The following is a 25,536-nucleotide window of genomic DNA, read 5'->3' as shown; positions in this document are numbered from 1 at the left end:
GGGGCCGAACTTCTGAGGGGCGGTGCCATATTCCCGAAGTGGGGAAAGGTACCTGTCAAAAACAGATACCCGTTCCCCCCTGAAAGGTGCCAAATGTGGCACCAGAGGGGGGGGGGGGGAGGAAGCAAAAGAGCAGAAGTTCAATTTTTGGGTGGAACTCCGCTTTAAGTTAAAAAAAAACCTAACTTCACAACTACAAAGAGGTATTATTTCTTCCTGGCGGCCCCCTGATATACTGCATTTGGTCACTATATTGCAATAAGTATCATAGGGGAATTCCTATATTGCTCAGTGCCATCTAGTGACCAAATGTGGTATTTTACATTTTAAAGCAATAAAAAAACATTTGACCAGCGTGGGGAAAAGCCAAACATTTGTTTTTTGTTTCATTTACACATGATGAATGTACATTCACTCTTGCAGGGAAAATTGCTGTGATTTATTATTTTAATTATGAGAACACCTCTAAGCTTTTATTTATTTTATTATAAATATTATTTATATGTAATATATATATTATAATAATATATATATTAAAATGTATATGATATATATATATATATATATATATATATAATTTTTTTTTAACCTATGAGTATCCAATATGATTTGTTTTATTTTCACCATCCAGAGCTGCAACGTTCACGTGGCTACGAATATCGATCGTTATGACAACGCGCATGCGTCAGACACCGTTCCACTAGCAGCCCACGTGACGACACACACGTCCTACAATTCCTCCCTGTTTACGCAGGCAAAGAAACGTGTCATAACCACGCCCCCCGAAGGAGGCGGCCTGTACATTCTAATGGCTGTTAAGGCACGCAAACCACGCCCGAACCGCTTACAGGGCGTGACTACGAAAAATACCCTGAGCGATGTGGAGGCCGTCGCCACGTGATAGTCAGTGACCAATCGGGTGTCAGTAGACTAGACGGCAAGCTACCGCACAGAGAAGGAAGTTGTTGTCGGAGCGGAGGGCGAGCGAGCGGAGAGCTGAGCGATGACTCGTGAGTGTGTGAGGAGGGGGTGGGCAGGGAGAGTGAGGGGAGAACGGGGAAAAACCGGGTGAAGGAGGAGGTAGGCTGAGGGGCGCCGTTATCTAGGCCTGAGGCTGCGGCCTGTGTGGTGCCACGTCAGAGCGGAGTTGGGGGTCCCGGGAGCGGATGGATGTGATGGTACAGAGCGGGCTGTGTGCAGTGTACACCTGGGGGTTGCCATGGAGACTGCACCCCCTCAGGTGATCTTTCCAGTGACACACGTCCTGTCCAAGGGTGACAACACCCACTGTACTGTGTGTATGAAGGAGCAGAGGTGTCACCTACTAGCACAGGAAGTGAATGAGGACTACAGAACACCTCCTTCTCCATAACATGGCCTTTTCTCACACTACTCCGTATGTTTTGCTCAAAATTCTTAGAACCCCCAAACATTATATATTTTTCTTAACCACTTGTCGACTGCGATGTGTGTGTGTGTGTGTGTATATGTATATATATATATATATATATATATATATATATATATATAATCCTGTGTGTTTTTTTATTTATATTATATATGTGTGTGTATGTATATATGTGTGTATATGTATATATATATATATATGTGTGTGTGTGTGTGTGTGTGTGTGTGTGTGTATATATATAAACAAACGTTTTAGATTGTAAGTGGTTTGCCGGGATTTCCCTGGACAGTCCGGGCTTTGAATGGTGTGTTTGGGTTTCAGACCCCCTGTAACCCGGACACATTCAGAATGGACTGGGGCTCCCCAAGTAACCGATGGTGTGGACCCCACCCATCCTCATACACAGACAGTACATAGGGCTTGATCTGTGATTTCCCTTCTGTCTGCCCACCCACACTCCAATCCCCGGCGCTCTGTGCCTCAGGAAAGGGGTGTGTGGGTTTGAAGTTTGAAGCTCAGCAAGCGGCACATACATTGTGGATTGAAGGTGTCGATGCCTGAGCCTCCATCCTCAGGTGAGTGAGCTCACCATCCAATGTCTGTGACTGAAGTGCCTCCCCCCGCCCCCTTTCTCAGGGGTGATGAAAGGGGTAAGTGTATCCCTAGGAGGTGCTTTCTAACTGTGTGTGGGATTTACTCACTAGATGAATAGAGATCGGTGTTCCTGAATAGCAGGAACACAAAATCCTTGTGTTCATCAGTGACAGAACAGCGGTCTGCCTTGTTTACATAGGCAGGTCACCGTTCTGTCTCGATCGCGGGTGGACATCGTATCCACCGGAGCTGCTGATTGGCTTCCCTTCTGGGTGTTACACGAAGAGACGTACAGGTTTGTCGTTTCGCTTGATAGAGCCGACCTGCTGCAGTATATGTGAAGCGGCTGGTCTGCAAGTGGTTAAAAATAAAATTTTGTTGTGCACGGCTAAAGTGTTGAGCAGGGATCCTCAAACTACGGCCCTCCAGCTGTTGTGGAACTACACATCCCATGAGGCATTGCAAAACTCTGACATTCACAGACATGACTAGGCATGATGGGAATTGTAGTTCCTGAACAACTGGAGGGCCATAAGCCTCGTACACACGTACCGATTGTCGGCCGTAAATATTCGGCCGACGACCGGTCGGCCGATTGTAGGCTTGTTAGTATGATGCTTCTGAGAGCCGACAGCGCATTTTCGGCCGAACAGAATCTGTCATGCAGGCATTAAAATTTTTGTTGGCCAACACCAGAACGGCCGATTGTTCGCCAGTCAGTACAGAATTCGGCCGACAATCAGCAGATTTGCAAGACTGGGCATGCTCAGAGAAGAAAAAAGACAGGGAAAGTTAACCATCACATGACATCACTTCTGCAGTCGGCGGACAAAATTCTTGTGCAGTCTTTTGCACTTTTCAGCGGACAGGACAGCCATGGACAAAAGACGGCCGATCGGTACGTGTGTACGAGGCAATAGTTTGAAAACCCCTGGTGTTGAGGTTTGGCTTGAAGAGAAAAGTTGGGAACCGTACCGGGATTATGGCGGAAGGTATCGCCCACAACCCCCGGGATTTTCTTTTTCAGCAGATGGTCGGCCTTCCCTTGAAACCGTTCTGAGTGGCTCATAAGCCGCTGGACTTTTTTCCAAAGTGGCGGGAGGGGACGTTCCCTCAAAACCCCCACCGCGTGTCAGTGCCTTTCGGGCTTACCGCTAATGCCTGCTTGATCGAGACACTCTTTGCTCAACTATATGGCCCTGGAGAATCAGAATGACGTCACTTCCGGTCCGTATGTTTATTTTTTTTAATCTTTTGCTTTTTGAAAGGTAAAGAAAAGATTTGGGGCTGTTTAACCTATGATCTCTCTCCATCATCCTTATTTCTATTACAAGGGATTTTTACATTCCTTTTTAATATGAATAAAAGTGATGAAAAAAAAAATGTAAAGGGACAGTGTAAAAATAAATGAAAGAAATAATAATAAAAACAATTTAAAGCGCCCCCATCCCTCCATGCTCATGTGCAAAAGTGAACACATACGTAAGTCCAACACAGATATGTAAACTGTACCACACATGAGGTATTGGCCCCAAACATTAGAGGGAGAGCAATGATTCTAGCACTAGACCTCCTCTGTAAGGCCAGGTTCACACCATGTGCAGAGCGGCTCGCAGCAGGGGGTCCGGTGCGTTCCTGTTCACTGTTTCAGGTCCGAATTTTTGGCTGAATTCAGACCTGAAACTGACCAGAAGGCACACAGAACCCTTCTGCAAACCGCTACGCAGCCGTCCCAGAGCTGTGTGAACCGGCTCCATTGAGAACAGGTCACAGGCTCCTGACACGCCAACTGGATACGGGGAACCCCACATTAATTCACACAAGTGTGAACCCAGGCTAAGTCTAAACGGGTAATCTGTAAAGGCATTTAACCAGTTCTGGACCAGAAGATTTGCCCCCTTAATCACTAGGCCATTTTTCACGATACGGCACTGTTGCCGGACAATTGTGCGGTTGTGCGACGCTGTACCCAAATAAAATTGATGTCCTTTTTCACACAAATAGAGCTTTCTTTTGGTGGTATTTGATCACCTCTGCAATTTTTTTTTTTTTGCGCTATAAACAAAAAAAAAAAAAAGCGACAATTCTAAAAAAAAAAAAATATATTTTTCACATTCACTTGTATGTAACTATATAACATTCCCCAACAAAAAATGTAAAACTCTAAATTTTTTCAGTCTTTTAGACCAATATGTATTCTGCTACATATTTTTGGTAAACAAAAATCCCAATAAGTGTATTTTGATTGGTTTACACAAAAGTTATTGCGTCTACAAACTGGGGGAAAGATTTGTCATTTTTATTTGTTTTTATTTTTTTACTAGTAATGGCGATGATCAGCGATTTTGTGATCAGCCAATTAGCACTGTCCAGATGGGATCAGGGGTCATGCAGTCTCATAGGACAGTCAGAAGAGAATGAAAACTCCTCCTGCAAGCTTTAACTAGTGCTCTGGCCAGACACTGATATAAGTCACAAGACTGCTATATACTGCTAAGTTATTTAGCAGTTTATATTTACTATAATAAGTGCATTTCCATGTTCTGTGTACTGTGGGAGACCAGATATAGTGAATGCAGGGTCCTGGGTTTAGTTACACTTTAAAGCTGAGTTCCAGCCATTCACTCACCTGTCCAGCGATGCGGCCGCCCGAAGCCTCGATCCTCTCCCTCGGCGCCGGCATCACTGCTGTGGGCACCCGGCTGTGACAGTTTGCGGCTTCACAGCCGGGTACCCACTGCGCATGCGCGAGTCGCGCTGCACGCCGTGATTGGCCGGCAATCTTCTGGGACCTCTGACGTGTCCCAGAAGATTGGAGGGAGGGGGAAAGGAGAACTTCCGTTCAGGGCGCCGCGGCGCTCCGAGCGGAAGTGGGAGCGGGTACATGTCAAAACTAGGTACCCGCCCCCCCCCCAAAAAAATGACATGCCAAATGTGGCATGTCAGGGGGTCAGGACTCCCTAAAGTGGAAGTTCCACTTTTGGGTGGAACTCCGCTTTAAAGCTTTAGTATACTCCGCTATTTTACTTTTACCTACAGGTAAGCCTATAATAAGGCTTACCTGTAGGTACAATTAATATCTCCTAAACCTGCGCGGTTTAGGAGATATTCGCCCTGCATGCAGCCGCTGATGTCAGCGGCGCATGCGCTCTGAAGGGCCGGTGGACCTTCAGAGCTCCTTGCCGGAAAGTGAAACTCCCGTGCGACGTCATCGCAGCTCCGGCCACTCACAGCGCCGGAGCCGCAGAACCAGGAAGAGACACTGAGGCAACATGACAGTGCCCTTAGCGTTGTCCAGGCGACCGTGTCAGGGCTTTGTTTTAAGGTATTGAATGAGCTAGTATGCGATGCACACTAGCTCATTATACCTTTGTCCTGCAGGGTTTTTTTTTTTTTTTTTTTTTTTTTTTTTTTTTACTGAGTATACAACCGCTTTAAGTAAATGATAAGGTTATTTTGAAATTGATGTCAGCAAAAAATAAATAAGTTGGGACAGGGCCGTGTGTACCACGGTGTAGCATCCCCTCTTCTTTTAACACCGGACTGGATACTAATATTTATAGGTAAAGTTGATCCAGGGAAAATTCAGTTGCCTCTTGGGGGTTCAGGAAGGAATTTTTTTTTTAGAAAAAATATTTGGTGCAAACCAAAAAGGAACTGCGCAACAATAAAATCTTTTTGTGAATAAATAATTGTGGGAATTTCTTCCACACTGCGAGCTGCAACAAAAAACGTGTAAACATGAATATTGAGATAAAAGAGGTGGATATTGCGCTCAACAATCAGATCTCACAATAAAGTGCTACAGTGCATAGAAAGCTGATGATATATCATAAATAGCAGTCTGCAATATAGCTAATGATTAAAATAAATAAATAAAATAAATATAAATATAAAATCCTTCGTATGGTGAATAAAGTCCTTAAAGTGCTCAGTGCAAAGTAGTCTCAGCAATAAGAGTAGACTTAAGCCCCGTACACACACGCAGATCGTCATACAAACGTCGGCGGACGAAAGATCTGCCGATTGTATGCGTGTTAGTATGGTGCCTCCGACAGATGTCTGCACACAATCCGCGGACAAGAGTCTTTCTTGCAAACATGAAAATTTTTGTCTGCAGACACCAGAACGGACGATTGTTCGCCTGTCAGTACAGAAATCAGCCGACAGACCGCAGATTTGCAAGACTGGGCATGCTCAGAAAATAAAAAACACAGGGAAAGTTAACCATTACATGACATCACTTCTGCAGTCAGCTGAAGTCTGCGGACAAAATTCTTGTGCTGTCCTTGTGCTGTCTTTGCACTTTTCAACAGACACCGACATCCCGGGGAGAAAAGACGAACATTTGTATGACGACGATCTGCGTGTGTGTATGGGGCTTTAGACTTGATGAGAAAAGCCTTCACCATTCAACCTCCACCCAGTGCTCAGATTAGATACTTCTTACCAGAAGAAAATGGCCCCTTAATTACAGGGGGTCATAACCAGCATTTGTCTCCACAGAGGCTCCAGGCCGCCCTTAACACTGTCTCCACATCAGCAAGATAACAAGACCAGTTGCCATAGGAAGCTCCGGGGTTTTGGACATCAAAAAGCGGAAATAAAGGAAACTCCGATAGTGTAATAACGTCAAAATATTGGGGTTTAATGATTAAAATTGCACTTACTCCATAGCCGTGTTCAAAACGCCTTCAAGTACAAAAACAATCGGCTGGTCTGGTGGATGGGACGTCGCTTCCGCATCTGCGTTCCACCACACCGGAACTCTACGGTCTCACGCTCCCAACGCACGTTTCGTCAGGCGTGCTGACGTCATCAGGGGATTTTTTTTTTTTTTTTTTTTTTTTTTACCTGCGTCTGTAAATTTTTTTTTTTTTTTTTTTTTGGGTTGAACTAGATGTACTTGTACTTGTCTTTTTTCAGCCAGACTATGTAACTGTCTGTAAATTGAGGAGACCGGCTGCTGGAGTTTTGAGAGCAAAATCTCCCCTTCTTGCCTTATATAGAATCCTAACTGCTCAGCAGTTCTTTGTCCTATTTTTTGTTTCAAGATTCGCAAAATATTTGCAACTGGTTAAAAAGGTCTGGACTGCAGGCAGGCCAGATAAGCACTCAGGCTCTTCTACTTTAAAGCAGGGATTCCCAAACTATGGTCCTCCAGTTGTTCAGGAACTACAATTCCCATCATGCCTAGTCATGTATGTGAATGCTAGAGTTTTACAATGAGAGTTTTACAATGCCTCATGGGATGTGTAGTTCTGCAACAGCTGGAGGGCCGTAGTTTGGGAATCCCTGCTATAAAGCCATACTGTTGTCAAAGATGCAGTATGCACTTTAGCATTGACCTGCTGAAATATGCAAAGCCTTCCCAGATAAAGAAGTAATCTGGATGCTGCTCTAAAACCTGGATATATCTTTCAGTATTGATGGTGCCTTTCCAGATATACAAGCTGCCCACTCCATCTGCACTAATGCACCCCTATACCATCAGAGAGGGTTTTGAATTGAGCACTGAAGGCCCCCTCTCCTCTTTAGTCCTGGGGATGCAGCAGCCATGGTTCCAAAAATGTAAAATTTTGATTTGTCTGACCACAGAACAGTTTTCAACTTTGCAGAAGACCATTTTAAATGAACTTTGGTCGAGAGAAGATAGCACTGTTCATGGATCATGTTCAGATATGGTTTCTTCTTTGCATGATAGAGCTTTACCTTGCATTTTTGGATTGCACTGCCAACTGTGTTCAGACAGTGATCTCTGGAAGCGTTCCTGAGCCCATGCAGAGATGTCTATCACAGAATCATGCCTGTTTCTAATGCAGTGCCACCTGAGGGCCAGAAGATCATGGGCATCCAATATTGCGCTTTGGCCTTGTGCACAGAAATTTCTTGATATGTGCTGGAGATGATATATTTAGCCCCTTCATGCCAACAGTACACATATATGCGGCCCCGCTGGACTGGGCTTTTTTCCGTGGGGCCGCATGTATGCGTATCTTTGTGCTGGGAGCATGTGTACGAATGATCGGGACTCAGAACTCGCGGTCACCTGATCGCTGTAATAGCCTCTGATTGGCAGTGGTGTCACTAGGGTTGGGGGTTCTAGGTAATTTTCCTGCAAAAAAAAACGCAGATTTTTCCATGTATGACAGAACTGTCAGAATTGGCCCTGGGATAAAGCGGTTAAACTATAGCCAGTAACTTGATGTGTTCACTTTTGTGGACTTTGTACTTTATTTTAATAGCTTGTTTGTCCATAAAAGGATTTAAAAGAAAATCGCTCACTGCTTGACATTTTTAAACTGATTGTAAATGTGTTTTGTCATTGTGTAGGTGGAAATCAGCGTGAGCTTGCTCGAGCAAAGAATCTAAAGAAAACTCAGGATAAGGCGAAGAAGTCGGATGATGGATTATCAGCTGCTGCACGAAAGGAGAGGTATTTAAATGATGTTCAGTTTCTTCAGCAGAGCACAAAATATATTCACTTTAAAGCTGGGCACCGTTCAGAGAATGCTTTGCATTTTTATCAAAGAATGCAGTATTCTCTGAATGAGGTGGAGAGGCGTCACAGTGACGTCATATTCTCCACCTTGTCCAATCAGAGAGCGCTTTGCATTCATTGAGTGAGTGCAAGGTGTTCTGTAAATGGCCACCTAGTAGGGCAGCCTACTTGGCACAGGACCTAGAAGCCAGCAGCAATCGCTCGTGTAGCGGTGCCTAATACAATGATTTCCAGCTTCCGTAGGGATCCCACAGTTATAAAACATGCATAGTTGCGTTGATCCAAGTCAGATCAATGTAACTATCCAAAAATAGCTGTGCCTGGAATTCATCTTTAGAAGACAAAAAATGGATTTTAGCAGTGTTCTTCTTGTGGCGTCCCGAGGTGGTTGGAAATGTTTTCTTTTGAGAAGTGTTAATCTCTAACCTGGTTTATTTGAAGTGCATGAAATGACCATTTTTGTATATTCCTGTGGCCAGGGGATACTTCGTAAAACCATTGGAATTAAAACCCTGTCTAGACCAAGCATTTTAACACTGTAGAGCAGCCTTTCTCAATCTTTCTTCCTCAGAGGAGCCCTTGAAATAACTTTCTCTAATTGTCTTCCAGGGAGATAGGCTCCTCCCTCCTGAAACATATTAGCCCACCATTATAAAAATGCCAGTCATACCTTCAGCCTCAGTTTGATTGGGGATACTTCGTAAAACCATTGGAATTAAAACCCTGTCTAGACCAAGCATTTTAACACTGTAGAGCAGCCTTTCTCAATCTTTCTTCCTCAGAGGAGCCCTTGAAATAACTTTCTCTAATTGTCTTCCAGGGAGATAGGCTCCTCCCTCCTGAAACACATTAGCCCACCATTATAAAAATGCCAGTCATACCTTCAGCCTCAGTTTGATTGTGTTTCCTCGGGAGCCACATGACCTGCATCTGTTTATTTTCTTCAGTCTCTGTGCTAGTTGTAGGAGGCTCCCGGAGCCTTGGGCAGTGCGGGTCAGGGGCAGCACATTGGGGCAAGCAGGCCCCGCCTAAGGTTTCACCTTACTGAGAGGTATGCAACCACGCCTCCCCCCAGTGCAACCTCCCCCCCAGCTGTCAGGATGCTGGCGATATCCCCACAGACTGTCCCTGGTCATGACCCTGGCTTCCAGCTGGTCCGACTGGCAGGGGCCCCCGCGCCTATACTACGGGCGGTGCCCCACGCACACGGCAGCCTCACCTATCGGGCTCCCCTTCCGGTCCAGGCTGACCACGTCGGTGGAACAGTGACAGGGTCTCCAGCTTCCTGGAGCTCCTTGCGGTTGGAGGAGCAAGATGGCGGTGGGACCGGAACGTTGCGTCACTTCCGGTCTGCAGCCATATTGGAGAAGGCATAAGTAGACAATGGAGCAGTGTAGTTCCGCTGACATCACTTCGTGGAGGCGGCCCGGGTTTTAAAACTGCAAACTCGCAAAAGTAACAAAGGACGATGGGGGACATTTTTTCACAAAAACAAAGCAGGATCAGATGGCTGACCATAAAATACCTGGACGGGTCGATACAGGTATGTCCACCAACCTGTATGGGGACAGCTGGAGGCTGGAGCTGGGCAGCCAGCCGATAGAGGCCGCTATGTTGTGGTTCCTTTCTTAGACTGCCCCAGCTCCAAGGTAAACCAGAGCACTCTGGAGTTCCCTGTCTTTACCTCACCAACAAATTGCTTTTTTCTTTCTTGTGTATGGCAATTGCCTGCCACACTGGGTCCTTTGTGCTTACTTACAAAGACCCCAGAAGAGAAAAAGGCAAGGACCAGTAGCAAGGCATGCGCCTCTTGCGGTCACAAGTTTCCTCCAGAATGGAAAAAACACAGAAATGCATAAAAAAAAAATGGTGGCCAAAGAATCACAGGGGTTCCTCAAAGATATGCTTCCTTTAAAAAGGAGATTAGAAGCACGATGGGCCCACTTCGTACAGCCATAGAAAAACTGGAGGTCCCTGCAAGCTCCAGCCAGGCCAGCACACCATCTACCAGTACGTCACCCATCCCCTCATGCAGCAGGGATGAGGTGGATCAGGTGGAGCAAGGATCCGATGCAGATAGCTCGGAATCAGAATTGGAAGGGTGCCTTTGCTAGGACTCAGATGAGGACCCAGCATTAGAGGGTAAACTTTTTCCCTCTGAAGACGCAGATTAATTAACTGAGAGCCATTGTAGATACACTGGGTATCAAAGAGCAAAAGATCGCTTTTTCTACATTATAATCCTGGGCTAAATGCCCCAAAGTAGATGCGTCGTTCGCCATAATTGCAAACAAAGCTGACTTGGCTTTTGACGACTCCAGAACTCTTGGTGATCCGATGGATAAAAAGATGGAAGCACTTCTAGGAAGAGCCTGGGAAGCCGCAGCTGCAAATCTAAATCCAGCCATAGCTTCCACCTGCACGGCCAGGACGCTGTTAGACTGACTGACATAGTTGCAAGAACTGCTAGAAGGGGACACCCTAAAGACAAACTGGTGAAAAACATTCCCACTCTAACCAGAGCGGCAGCTTTCCTGGCGGGCGCGTCAGCAGAATCCGTAAAGATATCAGCCAGAACCATTGGCCTAATTATTTTAGCTAGGAGAGGCCTGTGGCTGAAGTCATGGGAAGGAGACCACCTCCAAAAATAGATTAGCGACATCCCCTTTACAGGCGATTTACTGTTTGGACCTGACCTGGAAACGGTATTGGACAGAACTGCAGCCAAAAACCAGGGATTTCCTCAAACCAAAAAGAGAAAGGGGAAAACACCTTTTCTCTTACGTCCTCCGACAGTTGCCGCCACTTCATATTCATCACTAATGGGTTATTGACCTTTGCTCTGCAGGAGTAGCTAGGCAACAAAATTTATTAATATCAAAGCTTTTAGCATATCCCACCCCTAGGGGGGTGGTCCCTTCAGTCAATACCTCCCTGCTTCCTGCATTCCCAACTCAGTTTCTAATGCCTAGCTTAGGAGTAGGCTGGATGTTCCTGTGCTGGGGCTCTCAGTCTCAGCCTCTATTCTCTTTTTGATTTTATTTTGAGTCTTTTTCTCTTTCTTTTACTTAGCTGTTTAATTTTCAGCATTAGTTAGCTTCTTCGGATGAAGATGATCGTGCGGAGCTGGGTCTCGGACTGGCCACCCTGGATCCCAGGGCTCAGGGCCAGGGGCTTCCCAGCCTGCCATCGAGCGTTCAGTCAGGTTTCCCTGGCATATTGAACGACCCATCCCTGTTCGCTGCAGGGATGCTATCTGTGAGGTGGCTACCTCACTGGACGCCATTGCGGTTTCGCACCGCAGTTCCACTGCGTCATGGCTCCGACACTCCCTGTCCTCAGTGCAGCGGTTTGGTCGCTGGAGCATGCTCCCCACGCCATCCGGACTGGTAAGTGTAACTCTTTGTGGGGACCTGTCTATTTGGGTGTCAGTCTGGGACTGTGTGACCCTGCATGTCTGTGTGGCTGCTGAGCTCCCTGTCAGATTCCTGTGTGGACTTGCTGCCTGTGTGTGGGCTGCGAAGGGGGGGGGGGGCTCTCCCGCTCTGCTGGGTGAATGCATGAAGCAGTCTGGGTTTAGGCATGCTGTGCGGCGATCGCTGCGCGACCCGCCATTTTTTTGCAGCAGAATTATGGTGGCCGGTCCTGTGTGGTAAGGCGCGACGTTTTGGCGCCAAATGCCGCCATTTTGGCGGCGATCGATCAGGCCACATGTCGGCGCCATTTTCTATTTGCCTAAGGAATCCTCAGCCGAGCGGCCATGTTTGTGTAGCCTTACATAGGCTTTATAGGGGCGGTCAGTCATTGCATCACTTCCTTTTGCTCTGGGACAGCGATCGGTGGCAGCAGCCTGTGTGATCTCTCCAGGTTTTTACCTTTCCATTTTCCTGTATTCCTTGCCCAGTGTTCTTATCCCTGTGGGGGTCGGTGTATTCAGTGGGTGCGGTGGGCAGTACTCCTTTTTTCCTAATATTGCTGGGGCATGGATTCTCAGGATTGCAAGTTTCCTCCCACCTTGGTGGGGGGCCAAGGGGCTGCTGCTTCCCCCGAGGGGGCTGATCTGGCTACTATTGTGGCAAACTTGGCTGCTCAAGTGCAGATGCTGGTGGCTGATCGATCCACAAAACGGCCCAGAGTGTCTATTTCCTCTGATTCGGAGGGCGATGGGGCTGCTATGGCTGGAGTGCCCTTCTCAGGGTCTCACTCATCTCTAGACCTTGTGGGGTCTGAGGGGGAGGCTGAGGTGGAAGGGGTTGATAATTCTCCTCCTGGCTCGTCCGAAGAGCTTGCACTCATGGATGAGTTGGTTGCTTCTATCAAGCAAACGCTGCATTTGCAGGATGAACCATGTCCTCCTGCTTTGATGTCCTCTTATGGGACGCAAAGGAAACGCAAAACATCGCAGGTTTTTCCTTGCTCTACAGAATTTCAGCGCGCGGTTGATGAGCAATGGCGCAATTTAAAGAAGCCTTTTGCTGTGCCGAGTAGGTTCAAACTGCGTTATCCATTTACACCCACCACTGATGAGCGTTGGTGTGTGCCGCCTCAGGTTGATCATGCAGTGGAGATTTTGAATAAATCCACTGCGATCCCCGCTGAGGATACCCCGGTGTTCCGGGACCCTACGGACAGGAGATTGGAGTCCCTGGCCCGTCATGCCTATACGGTTGCTGGTTCTATGCTGAAGCCTATTTTTGCTTCCGTTATGGCAGCCCAGGCTATTGCGGATTGGACGCAGGTGCTCAGGCGCACCCTGGTAGCTGACTCTGCCCCGCCGACAACTTTGGCTATGGTGGATCAAATTCATCAGGGTGTCATGTATGTGTGATGCGGACTTAGATTTGGTCCCCTTGGCTGCGCGTCTTTCAAGTGTGGGGCGGTATTGAACCGTCACCTGATATGGCTGAAATGTTGGTCTGTTGACCAATCTTCTCGCAAGACTTTAGCTAATTTGCCCTACGCGGGATCCTGCCTTTTTGGCGAATCTTTGGATACTCTGATAAAGGGAATTTCTGGGGGTAAGAGCACTCTCTTGCCCCAAACTCTCACAAGAACAAGTTTGTTCGTGGTAAGAAGAATACCTCGTTTAGGCCCTCTCAGGGGTCCTTTCGGGCCTTTCGGTCGCACTATAAGGCCAAGCCCTGCAAGGGCCAAGGCTCCCAGAAGAAGCCATGGACAGGTAAGCAGAAGTCCGGCCAGTCCGGGTCTGCTGCCCATAACAATGCGGCCTGAAGGGACGCCCTCACCCGGTTCTGGGGTGGGGGGATGTTTGCTCGGTTTTCTTCAACCCTGGCTGGACCGCATTCGGGACAGGTGGGTTCAGGAAATCGTTCGATCTGGATTCAAGATCGAGTTTCTCTCTTGGCCGGCAGGCAGATTTTTCCCCTCAAACCTTCAGCTGACTCCGGAGCGCTTGCAGGATCTGCACCCAGGGAGTGGTGGTTCCGGTGCCTCATCGGGACAGATTTCGGGGGTTCTATTCCAATCTGTTCACTGTGCCCAGAAAGGAGGGCAAGGTACGTCCGATTCTGGACTTGAAAGCTCTGAACCGCTTTGTGCGGGTTCGCAAGTTCCGCATGGAATCCCTGCGCTCGGTGGTGGCTGCCCTGGTTCCGGGGGAATTCATGGCCTCCATCGATCTGAAGGATGCGTACCTTCACATCCCCATTTTCGAGGGTCACCAGAGGTACCTTCGATTCGCCATTGCGGAGTATCATTACCAATTTGTGGAGTTACCCTTTGGTCTCGCTTCGGCTCCGCTGGTTTTCACCGAGGTGCTTGCGCCGGTTCTGGCTTTGAGAGCCCAGGGCATTTCTGTCCTGGGGTATCTGGACGATATCCTGATTCGGTCTGCGACCAGTCAGGGCCTGGTGACCGACCTGTCCATCACGATGCAGACTCTGCAGGAGTTCGGGTGGACGATACATTTTCCAAAGTCAACTCTGTGTCCGTCGGTTCGTCTTCCCTACCTGGGAATCATCCTGGACTCTGCTCAAGCGCAGGTCTTCCTGCCGGAAGACAAGCTCCGGACGCTTCAGGACGCAGTCCAGTCCCTCAGGGACAATCAGTGCTCGTCCCTCCGGACGTGTATGAGGTGTCTGGGATTGATGGTCTCGGCCTTCAAGGCGATCCCTTTTGCCCAGTTTCACACGCGGGGTCTCCAGGCAGAGATTCTGGCCGAGTGGGACGGGCAACCGCAATCTCTGGATCTACAGATCTCATTGAGTCGTCATACCAGAAGGGATCTTCTGTGGTGGCTCCGGTCCCCGGCGGTGTCGGGGGCAAGTCTTTTCGTCCTTTCTCGTGGACTGTGATCACCACGGATGCCAGCCTGTCGGGCTGGGGTGGTGTTCTGGGCGTTCTGTCCGCCCAGGGAACTTGGTCAGAGGAGGAATCCTCCCTTCCGATCAAACATTCTGGAATTGCGAGCAATAAATCTCTGCCTTCTGCGTTGGACGAAATGGCTTCAGGGCCGTCCGGTTCGGGTGCAGACGGACAATGCCACAGCGGTGGCCTACATCAACCACCAAGGGGGCACCAGGAGTGCCCGAGCGGCTCGGGAAGTGGCCGACATTCTGTCTTGGGCCGAGACGCACGTCCCGGCGATAACGGCAGTTCACATTCCGGGGGTGGAGAACTGGCAGGCGGATTATCGCGAGTCGCCAGACCCCGGACCAGGGAGAATTGTCCCTTCACCCGGATGTCTTTTAGATGCTGTGCGCGAAGTGGGGGTCCCCAGATGTGGACCTGTTCGCATCTCGTCTAAACAACAAGGTGAAAAGGTTCGTAGCAAGGACGCGCGATCCTCGGGCAGACGCCTCAGACGCGTTAGTGGCGCCCTGGCGTCAGTATCATCTGATGTGTGCCTTTCCACCAATTCAGCTGCTGTCCAGGTTCCTTCGCAGGTTGGCCTCGGAACCGCACACGGTGATTCTGGTGGCGCCGGACTGGCCTCGCCGGTCTTGGTACACAGACCTTGTGAATCAGGGCCGATCCTAGGGTAACAGACGCCTGGGTGCAGAAATATTTATGGCGCCCCCGTGTGGGCGTGGTCATCTTACTAACTCCTCCCCTTTCCTAATGGGACCTGGAGGGGGTCTCTCCAAGGAACACAGAGAGGGCCTCTGCTAGAGAGTCTGTTAGAGCCCCCACCAGGCCCCATTAGAGACTACAATGGGGTTGTATCATGGGACCTGGAGGGGGGTCTCTCGAACAGAGGTCATCTCTGTGTGCATTTTAAAGTCTATGTTAGAAAAAAACCCCACCAGGCCCCATTAGAGACTACAACAGAGTCTAATGGGACCTGGAGGGGGGTTTATCTTACAGAGGCCCTCTCTGTGCCTATTGGAGAGTCTCTGATAGAAAGAGTCCCCGCCAGCCCCCATGAGAGACTACATTAGAGTGTCACTGAACAATAGAAAAATAAACAATATTATATTAATTAATAGCACTTTGATGCCCAGGCCCAAGACTAGAAGACTTCACTTATCTTAAATAATGGGTACTGGGGCTGGCTGCTGGTCCTGGGGCCTGGCTTCTGGGGCTTTGCTGCTGGTCCTAAGGTCTGGCTGCTGGGGCTGGCCTGCTGGTCCTCCTGATTTCTGGCTGCTGGTCCTGGTTTTGGGGCTAGGCTGCTGGTCCTGTGGTCCGGCTGCTGGTCCTGTGGTCCGGCTGCTGGTCCTGGGGTCCGGCTGCTGGTCCTGGGGTCTGGCTGCTGGTCCTGGGGTCTGGCTGCTGGGGCCTTGGGGCTGGCTTCTGGTCCTGATTCTTGGCTGCTGGTCCTGGGGTCTGGCTGCTGGTCCTGGGGTCTGGCTGCTGGTCCTGGGGTCTGGCTGCTGGTCCTGGGGTCTGGCTGCTGGTCCTGATTCTTGGCTGCCTGTCCTGATTCCTGGCTCTGTGGTGTGCTGGGCTCTGTGGTGCGGTCTCTGTGGTATGCTGGGCTCTGTGGTATGCTGGGCTCTGTGGTAAGTTGGGCTCTGTGGGGCCGTGCTCTGTGGTATGCTGGGCTCTGTGGTATGCTGGGCTCTGTGGTATGCTGGGCTCTGTGGTATGCTGGGCTCTGTGGTATGCTGGGCTCTGTGGTATGCTGGGCTCTGTGGTATGCTGGGCTCTGTGGTATGCTGGGCTCTGTGGTATGCTGGGCTCTGTGGTATGCTGGGCTCTGTGGTATGCTGGGCTCTGTGGTATGCTGGGCTCTGTGGTATGCTGGGCTCTGTGGTATGCTGGGCTCTGTGGTATGCTGGGCTCTGTGGTATGCTGGGCTCTGTGGTATGCTGGGCTCTGTGGTATGCTGGGCTCTGTGGGATCGCATGGCTGGTCACACTCACACACATGCCATGAGACTTCTTCCTCCACAGCTCTGCATGGGAAAAAGGGGCTGGACTGGAACTCTCTGAGCAGCCCCCAGCCTGCTTGCAGTAACAGACAGAGGAAGATTGTAAGGAGAGGCAGCTGCTACACTACACTCAGCGATCCATCCCATCAATGTTTACACCTCACCTGATGATCTGTCATTGTCCTGTGCTTGCCTTTTTAAAGCTGGAACTGGAAACCGGCATCTCCCTCTGTCCTGTCTTCCTCCCCCACTGTCGCTCCTTCCCTCAGCTCAGTGGCATAACTAGAACCTTCAGGGCCCCGATGCAAAAAACCATGAAGGGCCCCCCTGACCCCCAGGTGGGGCCCTTCCCTCCCAGCCCAGTGGCGGAATGTCAGGGCCAGTGGCAAGTGCAATGTTTGTGTGGTAGTTCTGCCACAGGTGTCAGTAGTTTTATTATTTTTATTAAAATTTTTTTACAATATAATATTTTTTAAATTTTTTTTTTTTACATTTTTTTAGGAGCCCCGTTGGAGGGCTTTGGTGAAATATCAGGAGTCTAAACAGACCTCTGATGTTCCACCTTTGAGACACAGCTTTCCATCTCCTTCTCTGAAGCCTCAGCTGCACAGAATAAATGGATAGGGATAGCTCTGTACAGAGCTCCCCATTCATTCACATACTGAAGCATTGTAACACAGTTTACTATGTTTCAGTTATGAATAGACAGTCAGTGATCAGTATGGATCACTGACTCTCCATTCAGTAAAGGCTTCATCCTGACAGATCCCCCGCAGCAACCATTAGGAAAGAAAAAAATAGAGGAGGCAACATAATGCCTTTTTACCGCCTGCCAAATGCCTCTGAAAAGCGATATGAGCATGGATCGCTTTTCAGAGGAATGGCATTTTCTTGCTAGTACTATGAACAAGCTGGAAAAAAAAACACTTCTGATTGTACAAATATAGGGGGTCAGGATTAAAATGAATGTGCATACATACACGCATGTAAACACACATGTATGCACATACACACACACACATATTCATAGTCATATATAAGCACATATACACACACATCTATATAAGCATACACACATATTCACACTCATATATAAGCACATATACATTCACACATACACACACATATATAAGCACAGACACATAATACATACACATATATAAACACACACATACATAGCATTGAGCTACATGGTTGCTAGTCGATCTAAAGAAGATTGGGCAATGGGATTGTAGCGTGTATGGCCACCTTTAATGTGCATTGATTATTAGTAATATCTTGGTGTATGTTCACTTGGAACCAAAGTTGCCAATACATCTGCCACGAGCCCTTGCAAGTATATGGCACCTGCCTGGGCTGTAGCGGGGTATACAGGCAGGAGTGTAATAGATGTGATATCCATAGACATGGATTTTATGTTGGGTACAGTAGATGTGATCTAGAAGGGTGATGGGCTGCTGGGCTCTGGCTGTGTATGGCGCCTGCCAGGGCTGTAGCGGAGTACACAGGCAGCTCTCCATAGACTTGGATGTATTGTCGGGTATAATAGAAGTAATTTGATGATGTACACTGCTACAGCCCTTTCAGGAGCCATACTTAGCTCTCTGGCTGTGTATGGCTCCTGCAAGGGCTGTAGATGTGTACAAAGGCAGGCAGTATATAGATGGAAGGATGATGGTGGGTTGCTGGGCTTTGGCTGTGTGTGGCTCCAGGCACAGACTGGCATCCCATGTCTCTCCTCTCTGTCTATTGTCTGTGCTGGGGGTGGGCTGGATCGTGGCCCTAGGAGAGGCCCCTGGCTGGAGTTTGCAGGATGAGGCTGGCATTGTAATGAAGGAGTCGGGCTGACAGCTTCTTCCAGTGCAGGGGAGCCATCGAGCCTGTGACAACAAAAAGAGAGGAGGGCACATCCTCCACCCCCATCTACACAATAACACAGGGATAAATGCAAATACATAGAGAAAGCCTTTAAAAAAAAAAAAAAAACGTCAGTGCTGTACCTTTTTGCTTCCTTCCTTCCTGCCGGGTATTGCACTCTAGGGGGAGGCAGAGAGCACAGCACACACTGGTTTCACTTTCCTATGGGAGACAGTTGTGCTGAGGATCGAGGAGATCCGTCTCAGCCGTCCTTGCCTCTCCTCCTATCCAGGCATACAGGGGGCCCTCTAGGGCCCCCTGCAGCATGGGGCCAGGTCACCATGGCGACTCCCACAGCCCCTGTACGTCCGCCCCTGCCTCAGCTCACAACTACAAGAATATAGCAGGCAGCTCCGAGGCTGCAGTGAGAGACTTCCGGCCGGGAGAGGATAGTGCGCCCCCCACCAGGCGGCGCCTGGGCGCACTGCACCCTAAGCACCCGCCTGGGACCGGCCCTGTTGTGAATCTGTCGGTCGACGCTCCGTGGCATCTACCTCTTCGAGAAGACCTCCTGTCTCAAGGACCTATATTCCATCCTGCTTTACAGTCGCTGGCTTTAACGGCCTGTCTGTTGAAAGCCAGGTCCTGAAGGATAGGGGTCTCTCCCCTGAGGTCATTCCCACTTTGATCAAGGCCAGGAAGGCCTCTTCGGGGAAGATTTACTACCGTACTTGGAAGGCGTATTTTACCTGGTGTGAGTCCAGGGGGTATTCCCCTCGCTCATACTCAGTATCGAGAGTGTTGGCTTTCCTTCAAACGGGCGTGGACCAGCGTTTGGCGTTGGCCACAATTAAAGGTCAGATTTCTGCGCTGGCCGTTCTCTTTCAACGCCCTGTGGCGTCTAATTCTTTGGTTAGCACCTTTGTTCAAGGGGTGCGACACTTGGCCCCTCCTCGGAGGGATCCTTTACCTCCATGGGATTTGAACCTTGTTCTGTCCGTGTTACAGCATGCTCCATTTGAAAAGATCAGGGAGATCTCGTTGTCTCTGTTGTCCAAGAAGGTTGCCTTTTTGGTAGCGATCACTTCGGCTCGCAGGGTGTCGGAGCTGGCAGCCTTGTCCTGCAGCTCTCCCTACTTGGTGATTCACTTGGATAAGGTGGTCTTACGACCTAACCCTTTTCTTCCGAAGAGGATCTCGGAATTTCACCTCAATGAGGACATTTGATGCTTAGGCTTCGCGCAAAGCGAAGGCAAGACAAAGGAGGTGGCTTTGCATTCCTTGGATGTTAGTCGATGACAGGTAAACCCTGATCGCCCGAACAAGTCCTTTCGCAAGTCGGATTCTCTATTTGTCCTTCCAGAGGGTCCTCGGAAGGGCATGGCAGCGTCGGCTGCGACCATCGCCAAATGGATCAGACAGACCATTGTGCAAGCCTATGCTTTGAAGGGGAAGGTTCCTCCTTTCCCTGTGAAGGCGCACTCTACCGGGTCTCTGAGTACGTCTTGTGCCTATCGTCATCAGGCTTCTGTGGCCCAGGTGTGTAAGGCGGCGACTTGGTCGTCAGTTCACACCTTCTCCAAATTCTACAAGGTGGATGTTCAGGCATCGGCTGATGCTTCCTTTGGCCGCAAAGTTCTTAGTGCGGCGGTGCCTTAGGGTCCCTTGTTTTTGGGTCCTTGGCTGTTGGGATGTCTTTATCCCTAGGTTACTTTGTGTTCCTGGGTGGTTGCTCCTGTTGAGCAAGTTTTTTTCCTGTTACTCAGTTGGTTTTCTTACTTTGGTAAGGTTCCTTTTTCTCTGATGTGGGTACTGCGTTGCTTTAGGCGCGGCTGCATTTTTTCCCACCCCTCATGTCTACACTGCTATGGGACGTCCCCATTAGTGATGAATATGAAGTGGCGGCGACTGTCGGAGAACGTAAGAGAAAACTGACTTTTTGTAAAATCTTACCTGTAAAATTCCTTTCTCTGAGTCCTCCGACAGTCGCCGCCCCTCTTTTGGGGTTTGTTTATGTACTCTACTGCTATGCTACTGAAACTGAGTTGGGAATGCAGGAAGCAGGGAGGTATTGACTGAGGGGACCACCCCCTAGGGGTGGGATATGCTAAAAGCTTTGATATTAATAAATTTTGTTGCCTAGCTACTCCTGCGGAGCAAAGGTCAATAACCCATTAGTGATGAATATGAAGTGGCGGCGACTGTCGGAGGACTCAGAAAAAGGAATTTTACAGGTAAGATTTTACAAAAATTCCGTTTTTGCCAATCTAGAAGATTTGTTAAGACTGGTCTAAAAAAGCTCTGGACAAAACAAACAAGGCAAAGAGGAGTTTATCCTCAAGCCGTCCTTCCTAAAGAAAAAAAAAAACAATGATGGTTCCGGGCAGGGAGAAGGGGGGGGGGCGCTCCTCGCTCGCCAGTGGAGGAAATCAGGGAAAACAGTTTTTCTATCAAGTAAGCTACTTGATAGTAGTTTTTTTTTTTTTTTTTTTTTTTTTTTTTTTCCTCTCGCCCCTTCGACCAAGTACCTGAGAATCTTCATAGTCACAGTGGATCGACAGGAGGTCCATCCACATGTACTGATAGCGAAAAGCTATCAAAGATGCCTAAGATGTCTCTTCTATATACACCTCTGCCAGTTGGTATCCCGTCAGTACCCAGGATCTGCTCAAAGCGAAGGTACGAAGCCCTAAAAAACCTAAGACGGCAAGTAATAGGGCAAGGGCCATGTCCAGACGAGCTACTATTCTGAGAATCAGCAGATGAACAAAATGCCAATCTACAAAAAAGCATATCTTGCTTGCATGCAGGACTGAGGGCAGAGCGTGTACGACGTAAAGCAGCTACTATCTCTAAGATCCCATGCAGACTCAAGCCAAAGGGGATCTTGCTTTAGTCACTTAAGAAACCTCGGCATACAGCCTCATCTAATACTTCCAGACATGCCGAACCTCCTGTCGCAAGGGTTTATCAGCCACCTGAGCCACAAGGTCATGAAGTATTCCACCTGGTGCCTGAAAGGACGAAGTTGCAGAACAAAGGTCTGTCTAACACCGTCTTAGCCAGCAGAAAACCGGTGACTAGAGCCATTTAGGAGAAAGTGAGGAAAAAGTCTGTCTTCTGGTACAAGAACAAAGGGGACCTCGACAAGGGGGCTGTTCCAGCAATCTTAGATTTTTTTTTTTTTTTTTTACAGGAAGGAGTGGAGGAGGGCTTTTCTCATAACACTTTGAAGGTTCAAGTGGCAGCCCTATCTTCCCACCTAGATATTATTCTGGCGGAAGACGCACTCCTAAAGATTCCTTCTCTCTTTAAGAAAAGCCACACCCATGAAGTGCAGCAGAACTCCAACATGGGACCTCGCCACGGTACTCAAAGGATTCCTCTTGGCACCATTCGAACCACTGGAGGATAGTTCGGATAAATACCTTACACTAAAAACAGTACTCCTGGTGGTGCTGGTATCCGCAAGAAGAGTTAGTGAAGTTCAGGCTCTATCCATGATAGAACCTTACTGTTTGTCAGATAAATTTATTCCCACACCAGACCGATCCTTCCTATCAAATGTCTTTAACTTTCCACAGAATTCAGGAGGTGGTTATTCCTTCCCTTCCAAATTCTATGGATAGTAGAAAAAGAGTCACTTATAACAAGCTGGATGTAGGCAAGATCAGGATTACCTCGAAAGAACTAAATGTGGCGAAAAAACAACCACTCTATTCATCCTCCATGCAGGAGTGAACAAAAGGAAGTCTGCTTTGAAAAGTACGTTAACCAGATGGATAAAGCTTGCTATTCAAACAGCTTACCAAGCACTAAACTTCGCCCCGCCGAGCGGAGTCACAGCCCACTCAACCAGAGCTTGGGCATCAGCAAGTGCAGAAAGAGCTGGGGCAACACTGGAGCAGATCTGCAGGGCAGCGACATGGTCGAGCTTCAATACCAAGGCATTACCGTATCGACCAGCTGTCCAGTCAGGATCAGATACTTGGTCGCAATGTGCTCCAGACTTTTTTTTATTCCCTAGTAAGTATCGCTTGCTACATCCTCAGATGCTGCCCTGGAAAACGTTTAGGTAACTGGTAACTCTTTTTTTCTAAGAAGTCTTCCAAGGGCAGCATCCATTCCCACCCTAAACAACATTATAAAAGGGGCTTTCAGGATTCAAAGAGCTTACGGAGTGTTCCTTCGGTACTTGAAAATTACTGAGGCTGAAGATGACTGCCATTTTTAAAATGGTGGACTAATGTGTTTCCTGTTTCAGGTGGGAGGAGCCTATCTCTCAGGTGCTGCTCTGAAAAACTTCTTAGAAAAAGAGTTACCAGGTACCTAACTCTGGTTTTCTGTTTTTGAGTTACCCTTGGCAAAAGCCAATTCATCAGTGGTCAATGTGAAGTATGTCCCTTTTTTAAATTGGAGGTCAATGGTAAGAATACCCTCTTTACAGTGGTGATCAGATCATTGGCGTAATGCTGCTGGGTCTGTCAAGTGGCAATGGCCCCAAAACTTTACAGACCCCATTGGATGGGAAGGTCAATCCGCAGCAGTTTAAGGAACCCCTAGCAAAATCTGCAGGAACCTTAGGGATTCATGAAACCATGGTTGAGAGAGGCTGCTGTAGAGCTTTAACCACTTGAAGACCAGGCCTTTTCTGACGCTTTTTTGTTGTGTTTTTCTAGAAAAACAAAATAAAAAAAAAATTACTTGGAACCCCCTAATATAAATAAATAAATATAAATATATATATATATATATATATATATATATATATATATATATATATATATATATATATATATATAAATTATATCTTTTTTTTTTTTTTCGTTTTAAGCAGAGGCCCTTGAAAATAAAACGGTGGTCATTGCAATTTTCTACGTCGCTCCGTATTTGCACAGTGGTTTTTAAAACAATTTTTTTTTTTTTTTTTTTTTTTTTTTTTTTTTATACGCATCAAGATAAAAAGTGTGCAGCAGCTTTCAGCCCCCCTAATACTTACCTGAGCTCCTCTCCATCTAGTGATTGTTGCAGGAGTTTCTCAGCTGCCTCGGACTCCTCTCATTGACTGAGACAGCAGCGTGAGTGGCTCCTGCTGCTGTCAAAGTCGATCAGGAGAGAGAGAGAGTGGGGCTGGGTCACGGCTCTGTGTCTGAATGGACACACAGAGCTATGACTTGGCTCGGGTGCCCCCATAGCAAGTTGCTTGCTGTGAGGGCACCTATCAGGAGGAAGGTGCCAGGAGTGCGCAAGAGGGACCTGAGCAGAGGAGGATATAAAAGATGATGGTAAGCCGAGTAAATGCCTAACATGCCATGCTTTTAAATTGCACATGCTCGATACGTAAGACTGCAATATTTAAAAATCTCAGGTGTACGATTTTAAAAAAATTTCTACAGGTCACCAGTTTATAGTGAGAGCAATAATTCCAGCTCTAGACCTCCTTTGTAACTCTAAAGTATGTGGTGATACCTCAGATGTGGGGTGTGCGAACACAGTTTACATATGCATGCAAGACTTTCATATGTGTTCACCTCTGTGCATAGGGGGAGGGGGAGGCAGTGGTGCTTTTAAAAAAAAAAAAATATATATATATATATTTTTTTCATTTGATTTAAAAAAAATAAATACAATTTTGTCCTTCTTATTGTAGAGATGCTCAAATAATGCAGGAAAAACAGAAAAAGGCGTTGGAGAAAAAAGACGAGCCAAAATAGCATCTATGGATTGCTGCGTGACTAAAGGCAGAAGACGATGACCTGAAGATCTATCATTCAGAACGTGAAAAAAAAAACATTTGACTAAATGGTTTTGTTTGCCCTGATGCAGTCATTTCTTCCCCTCGCTGTGCATTGTTCCCAGTCGTTTCCTTTTTGTCAAAAAAAAAACAGTAGCGTAAAATTTTCTGCCACATGTACATATTATAAATATACACCACTCAGTCCCCAACCTGCACAAAATTCAGGCCCCTTTTTTTACCTTTTAGCTTTTTCTGCATGCTGATCTACAATTGATTAAGTCAGCTATTGCAAATACCTGTCACTGAGTTTATCGCTGAACAAGGTGCTTTACCATGACTGAAGTAACCTGTCATTTTTGTAATCACGGTAGACCTTGTCAAATATTTAATAAAGTGACTTTTTTTCCGTGAAAATTTTTAGTGTCTTTCTTTTTTTACGTTTTTAAGGGACCAGTCTAAAAGATGGTAGTTTTTGTCTTGTTTGTGTATTGTCACCTTTTTGAATACATGATCTGTGCAGGTCAAGTCATTTGGGATGTAGCGGCTGCATGGACACAGTCGCTGCTTCTAATTTGACATCTGTGTGGGTGCATGTCCCTGAACACAATTGGGGAGATTTGCTAAAACTGGTGTAGCAGTGCATGGTTGCCAATCGGCTTGTTCAGTTAAGCTTTAACAGTAAAACCTGGAAGCTGATTGATTTCTTTGTAGAACTGCACCAGATTTTGCACTCTCCAGTTTTCTTAAATCTTTTCTATACTGTGTCTGCCTTTGGGGACACACATCTGCACAGATCTCAAATTGGGGGCCGGGGCTATGTACATGGATGGGATGCACAGGACACTTGTACATTCCTGTGCAAGCAAACATGAATACACACTGAAGTACACCTATGTCAATGAAGCTTTAGGCATACTTCATTTTTTTTTTTTTCACTTACATGAAGAATTGAGAGGATGCTGCCTAAAATATTCCACCAGTGCCATTGTTGTGAGACCATTTACGATTTGTATTTACGAGTTATTTACTTTCTGGCAGTGGTCATAATGTCGTGACTGATCTGTGTGTCTGTAAAATATATATACATATTCACAGTACTGTGC

At 47.6% G+C, this 25,536-nt stretch overlaps 1 protein-coding gene across 1 annotated transcript; it reads left to right on the top strand.

Moving 5' to 3' along the window:
- The first annotated feature begins 885 nt into the window (after positions 1 to 885).
- SERF2 (small EDRK-rich factor 2) lies at positions 886 to 24,848 on the top strand. The gene is made up of 3 exons (XM_082252746.1): positions 886 to 1,010; positions 8,336 to 8,438; positions 24,347 to 24,848. Exons 1-3 carry the CDS (start codon positions 1,004 to 1,006, stop codon positions 24,408 to 24,410), a joined length of 174 nt encoding a protein of 57 aa, XP_082108872.1. The 5' UTR covers positions 886 to 1,003; the 3' UTR covers positions 24,411 to 24,848.
- Positions 24,849 to 25,536: the final 688 nt, after the last annotated feature.

The sequence above is a fragment of the Pelophylax lessonae genome, assembly GCF_965119305.1.
Source record: "Pelophylax lessonae genome assembly, chromosome: 4".
Classification (NCBI taxonomy): Eukaryota; Metazoa; Chordata; class Amphibia; order Anura; family Ranidae; genus Pelophylax; species Pelophylax lessonae.
Note: the sequence above shows the minus strand (reverse complement) of the source record. Positions and strands in the feature narration are given on the sequence as shown.

Excerpts from the sequence above, each read along its gene's own strand:
- SERF2 (XM_082252746.1), top strand. Across the intron at positions 8,439-24,346 it reads GCTGCTGCACGAAAGGAGAG|AGATGCTCAAATAATGCAGG; the intron begins GTATTTAAATGA and ends TTCTTATTGTAG.